The sequence below is a fragment of the Miniopterus schreibersii genome, assembly GCF_964146895.1.
Source record: "Miniopterus schreibersii genome assembly, chromosome: 21".
In the NCBI taxonomy this organism is placed as follows: domain Eukaryota; kingdom Metazoa; phylum Chordata; class Mammalia; order Chiroptera; family Miniopteridae; genus Miniopterus; species Miniopterus schreibersii.
This window is the reverse complement of record NC_138123.1, coordinates 1,658,381-1,664,025: the sequence shown is the minus strand read 5'-3', so window position 1 is coordinate 1,664,025 and position 5,645 is coordinate 1,658,381. Positions and strand designations below refer to the sequence as shown.

General features: G+C 55.9%; 1 protein-coding gene across 1 annotated transcript; it reads left to right on the top strand.

Moving 5' to 3' along the window:
* Positions 1-980: 980 nt before the first annotated feature.
* LOC308550353 (uncharacterized protein C1orf53) lies at positions 981-5,356 on the top strand. Its single transcript, XM_081124086.1, has 3 exons — positions 981-1,282; positions 3,817-3,918; positions 5,094-5,356. The coding sequence occupies exons 1-3, from the start codon at positions 1,019-1,021 to the stop codon at positions 5,163-5,165; spliced, it is 438 nt and encodes a 145-aa protein (XP_080980212.1). The 5' UTR covers positions 981-1,018; the 3' UTR covers positions 5,166-5,356.
* Positions 5,357-5,645: the final 289 nt, after the last annotated feature.

The window sequence follows — 5,645 nt, the reverse complement described above, 5'->3', positions numbered from 1 at the left end:
ATTCCAACACTAAGGAAGCAGGTTTGCAAAATAGGCCTCCAGCTTATGAACTCACCACGAGGTTCATCAGGGACCAACAGGGTGGCGTCGGTCAGCACCCACGACGACGCCCCGGTGCGGTGAGGGTCGCGCGGTGCGCGCAGATGCCCGGAGGGCGGGTGGCGCAGCCGTCCTCCTGCACCCCTCGAAAACCTACCCTTGTTCTCGGTTCTTGCCAACCAAACCCCTATAAAAGGCTGCTCTTCAACCCCCCTTTCCCTGAAGCCCTGGCTGGGGGGGGGGGGTGCGGGGCCGCAGAGGGGTGTTAATTTAATTCTCGCACCTGAGACTACCTCCTGGGCTCCTGCTAATTCCCTCAAATTCAATTTGCGGGGGTGTCGGGATTGCTAGCTCTCCCCTTTCGGGCAGAAGTCACCCCCCTTTTTGGTGGCTGATGGCACGCTGGGTCCCCCGCGGTCCCTCGGCCCTGCCCCTGCGCCTCCCAGGCCCTTCTGGACGCCAGCAAGCCCGGGCCACTCCCTCGCTTCCTGGGACCCTGGCGGCTGTGCCTCGCGGGGAGAGCCGGAGCCTGAGGATCAGGGGGCGGAAGGTGCGCGCTCTCGGGGTCCCCGAGTCCTCCTCGACGGGCGGGGCGAGCTCGACGTGGGCGGGGCAAGGTTGCAGGTGTGGGCGGGGCGAGCTCGACGTGGGCGGGGCAAGGTTGCAGGTGTGGGCGGGGCGAGCTCGACGTGGGCGGGGCATATGCTGATGGTGGGCGGGGCATATGCTGATGGTGGGCGGGGCGGGCTCAGGGGCGGGGCATATGCTGCAGAAGGGCGGGGCGAGCTCGGCGGGGGCGGGGCAACGTTGCAGGTGTAGGCGGGGCGAGCTCGACACGGGCGGGGCATATGCTGCAGAAGGGCGGGGCGAGCTCGGGGGCGGGGGCATATGCTGCTGATGGGCGGGGCGAGCTCGGCGGGGGCGGGGCATATGCTGGGGGCGGGGCGAGCGCGGGGCGGGGCAGGACGGCCCCGCAGCCATGGTGGCCGAGCGCGTCCGGACACTGGTGGCCGCTGCGTTCGGGGCACGGCCCCCCGCCGCCCGGCCGCCACGGCCCCTCGGGGTCGCACCAGGGTCCCGCCGGCCCCCCCGCGCCACCCTCTGCTCCGCTTCGGAGGGACAGCGCGGCGGCGCCGGGCTCCGCTCGGAGGACGGGCCGGTGGGGACAGACAGGCGCCCGGAGAGCGACGCGCTAACGGCGGCGGAGCGACGGATCGCCGACCTGCACGCGGCCGCATGCGCGGTGAGGCCCCGCCCCCTGCGCCGCCTCGTGCGCCTGCGCAGTGAGGCCCCTTCTGCCCGCTCCCCCCCCCCCCCCCGGGCGTCTGGGCGCCTGCGCGGTGAGAGCTCTCCCGTGTGGCCCTCGGGACCCCGGCGTCCGTGCGCCTGCGCGTCCCGGCGCGGGGAGGGGGGACCCGGGGTGTCCAGCCTGCGGCCGCTGACCGCTCGCGCTGCCCACGCCGCTCCCGGTGGGGCGCCCACGCGCGTCTGCCCTGAGCACGAGCGCGACCCGCGTCTGACCACTGACAGCTGACCGCGGGCGGGGCGGGGCCGTCGCTCCTGCGTGTGTGTGTGTGTGTGTGTGTGTGTGTGTGTGTGTCTCTGTGTGTGTCTGTCTGTCTGTGTGTGTCTGTGTGTCTGTGTGTCTCTGTGTGTGTGCTTTTCTGTTTCTGTCTGTGTTTCCGTGTCTGTCTGTGTTTCCGTGTCTGTGTTTCTGTGTCTGTGTTTCCGTGTCTGTGTTTCCGTGTCTGTCTGTGTTTCTGTGTCTGTGTTTCCGTGTCTGTCTGTGTTTCTGTGTCTGTGTTTCCGTGTCTGTGTTTCCGTGTCTGTCTGTGTTTCTGTGTCTGTGTTTCCGTGTCTGTCTGTGTTTCCGTGTCTGTGTTTCTGTGTCTGTGTTTCCGTGTCTGTGTTTCCGTGTCTGTCTGTGTTTCTGTGTCTGTGTTTCCGTGTCTGTCTGTGTTTCTGTGTGTGTGTTTCTGTGTCTGTGTTTCCGTGTCTGTGTTTCTGTGTCTGTGTTTCCGTGTCTGTGTTTCCGTGTCTGTCTGTGTTTCTGTGTCTGTGTTTCTGTGTCTGTGTTTCCGTGTCTGTCTGTGTTTCTGTGTCTGTGTTTCCGTGCCTGTGTTTCTGCGTGTGTTGGGGACGCGTGTGAAGGAACTGATGGATGGGGCAGAGGAGCTGAGAAGTCCCAGGGAAAAGCCGTGCGTTTCATCCGCACAGTCAGCTGAACACCCTGCCATCCCGTGATTTTGATAATGAAAAATAAAACCTGAGCTTATTTTTGATCTGTTCTACGCTTTGCTGGCGTCCTTCCGTCCCTCCCTCCACCCCCGCGGGGCACAGTTTCAAGGGAACTCACTGGGCCCGTCGGTTCCTACTGGACCACCTTGAGCTGTTTTCTTCTGTTTTCTTCTGTTGGGGGACCGGACAGTCGCCTGTGGGTGCTGACACCTAAACTTAGCATCTCCCTCGGCTTCCTGACTCCTCAGGCTACATGAGTCTAAAGGTAGCGTGTTTATATACATGCTTTTCATCTCGAGAGAGCGAGTCTGCGATAGAGACACAGCCTTTTTAATACCCCGTGTGTGTGTGTGTGGCCCGTGCTTGACAGGGCTGATGTCTGGTGTGGCCTGAGCCACAGGAGTGGACGGAAACCTGGGTAGTTGCCTAAAGTTGACTTTTATCCCCTAACTGCTGGTTAGGAGGCCCTGAGAATCCTGCCTGACTCATGCAAATGTTGAAACTTCTACATACAGTCTCAGCAGGGCCCTGGCTGGTGTGGTTCAGTGGTTAGAGCATGGCCCTGCAGGCTGGAGGGTTCTGGGTTCGATTCCAGCCAAGGGCACACACCTCGGTTGCAGGCTCAATCCCTGACCCCGACTGGGGCACGTGCGGGAGGCAACCAATCGATGTGTCTCTCTCAGAGCCTCTCTTCCTTCCACTCTCTCTGAGAACAGGAGCAAGTTCCTCTGCAAGACCTCAGGCTAAAGGACATCAGCCACATGGTCAAGGCCCAAGGAGGGGGTCGAAGTGTCTACATCACCTTCGCCCCAGTGCAGGGGACGGTTTTGAAAACCCTGTTTGAATGTAGGTAGAGTGCATTCAGCTTCCAAAGGGCCGCTGTAAAAGTTGCTTTTGGTCAAAACTCATGAAAGCAGTGAGTGTTAATATGGTAAAACAATACTTGATTTTTTGTGCGTAAAAACAGAACTAACAACACTCTTTAAAAAGAAAAGAAAACAGTGTAAAATATTCAACTCAGCCCCACGTCGCGGGGGTACAGCCGTGTTCAATCACGGCGAAGGCGGCCCTTTTCTGTGGACTGTTGGTTTCCATTAGCGCCTTTCCCGTAAGTTTAAATCACCGTCCACATATTTTAAGCACTGAACTCGCAAGCGCGACTTCTGAGTGAAAGTTCGTTCTCAGCCTCTTAAGCCCTTCAAGTCGTCGAGAGCACCTGCTATTAAACTCGTTACCTAGGAACTGGATGAAAAATACCTGCCGGTGGCTGCTTTGTTAGGGGGCATAGAGGGCTTCTTGTTTTCCCATCGGCTCCCCGGTTCTCTCAAGCTGTACATTTCCCCCTCCTGCCACGTGAAGTGGGGCTGCGTGTCCTGCTGGAATGCGTTCGCTCTTTGATGGCAAGGGGCGGCCGAAATTTCCAGGAGACGGTTCATGCTCTTTTCAAGGACATTGGGCAGTATCCTGTGCGTAGAGCTTGGGGCGAGGAGACAGGACGGGTACAGAGGCTAACGGGTCGCTCTGCTCCGGGCTCTGCAGGCCGGCCAGCTGAGCTACTCGGACCCGGCCACGGGCTACGTGGTGCTCACCCAGCTCGCCCACTGGCAGAGGGGCCAGTGCTGCGGCTCGGCCTGCAGGCACGTGAGTAGCAAATTCTCGCCTTACAGCAGCCGCTTGCGGGGCCCCTGTAAGTTCATAAATACCTATTATTTAAACAAGTCAAATAAAAACGCTCACTAGACCTGGAGCGCGCTTTTCACAAGCTCCTTCAGCCAAGGACAGGGACGTCCTGAGGACCAACGGAGGGCCTTTAAACTTAATGGAATTTGGTAACATGTCACCGTGGCCATCGGGCCCTTGAAAGGCCGCGATTGGAAATCCGTGGGAGCTCTTTATTACCAGGAAACTTTTCACGAGGTTTTAAACAGGCCATGTTCACTAGGTAAGTACAAAGGGGGCAGGAAAGGGGAGCTAGAATATTGCAGACTAGGCCCCAGAAAGCTTTTTTTTTCCCCCCATTATTAGCTGAATAAATAGAAACTTGCCAGCACTGAGAGGTGGGTTTTCTTTAAATGATGATTTTCTGTATGTTCCTTTTTCTCCCTCCCTTCCCCCCTCCTCTCTCTCTCTCTTTCTTTCTGTGGCAGTTTTCTACTGTCTTTAACCATGAAACTACTGCCCCAAAACCGCACATTTCCTAAAATGTCTATTTCAGTGAATCTCTCTCTCTATGTGCCCAGATTCAGATGAACTAACGACTCCATCCCTATTTTGAGCAAAAAATAAGTGGGGGTGGGCTCTCCACCATAGCCTTTCAAAAGCATGCTAGTCGGGTAAATTATTGCAGGGATAGGACTATGAACCTCTGTCCACAGACCACTCTGTGTTTTAGAGCAAGAAGGTATTATTTCCTTTAACTGGCCCGCTTTGTAACTAAGGAGTAGACACCAAGCCCATGTTTTGACTGCGGCCAACACTGGGAAATTAAGCCTTCACTTTTGTGTGTGTTTATATCGGTTTCTAATGAGGTGCATCGGGGCTCTGCATAAATTGAGGCCCGAGGATTTTCTAAGGGTGAGTTTTTGACACTAAAACCTTAAAACCCGAAGGAAGCTTTCAGGACGTGGTTCTTGGGCCCTGATTACGATTATTGGTCAGAGTTGCCACTACTTTCCCCTTGGTCTGCAGGACCCGGTAGGTCAGAGGATCTCTGTAACGTGGTGGGCGGTCCCCGTTTTCCACCACGAGAAGCGCGGTACGTTGTCAAGGTGGGTGCTGAGCAATTCATTAAGCATCTGTTCCTTCTACTTCTGCAGTGTCCATACGGTCAAGTCGGTGTTAAAGATCCAGCTAAAAAGAAGCGATTCAATTCCTATTTCTATGTTTGACGACAGTTTCATCTCTGTTCTCCGTTTAATCAGAAGTTTTTTAAAAAAAAACAGCCTATTTCTATGTTTGACGACAGTTTCATCTCTGTTCTCCGTTTAATCAGAAGTTTTTTAAAAAAAAACAGCACCTCAACCCAGACTTGACTCATCGTAAATACAGAAGAACATCAATAAAATGAGAAAAGCTAGTGGCTGTTGGTGTGTTTCTGGTGGCCCATCGACAGTTGTTTGTCTCTTTGTCTCCCTCATTATCAGATGCATGTGCTGAAGAAAGAAAATAATGACTGTTCCATTAAATAAATGGCAGCGATTGGGTGACATCGGTACCTCTTGAATTTTCTTGTAGCCTCCATACTCCCCAGTTTCCTCCTCGGGGTCGGCAGCCCAGCGGAGGGGGCTGGCAAAGGGAGGGCTTCATGACATTCGTCATTTTATTTATATCTCAAGCTGCGCGGGGGCTGACACAGGGCTGTGTGCGCA

Bases quoted from the DNA above. Each gene is read 5' to 3' on its own strand.
- LOC308550353 (XM_081124086.1), top strand. From the start codon at position 1,019: ATGGTGGCCGAGCGCGTCCGGACACTGGTGGCCGCTGCGTTCGGGGCA. The intron at 1,283-3,816 runs GTGAGGCCCCGC...CGGGCTCTGCAG, and splicing joins TGCACGCGGCCGCATGCGCG to GCCGGCCAGCTGAGCTACTC. The intron at 3,919-5,093 runs GTGAGTAGCAAA...CTACTTCTGCAG, and splicing joins GCGGCTCGGCCTGCAGGCAC to TGTCCATACGGTCAAGTCGG.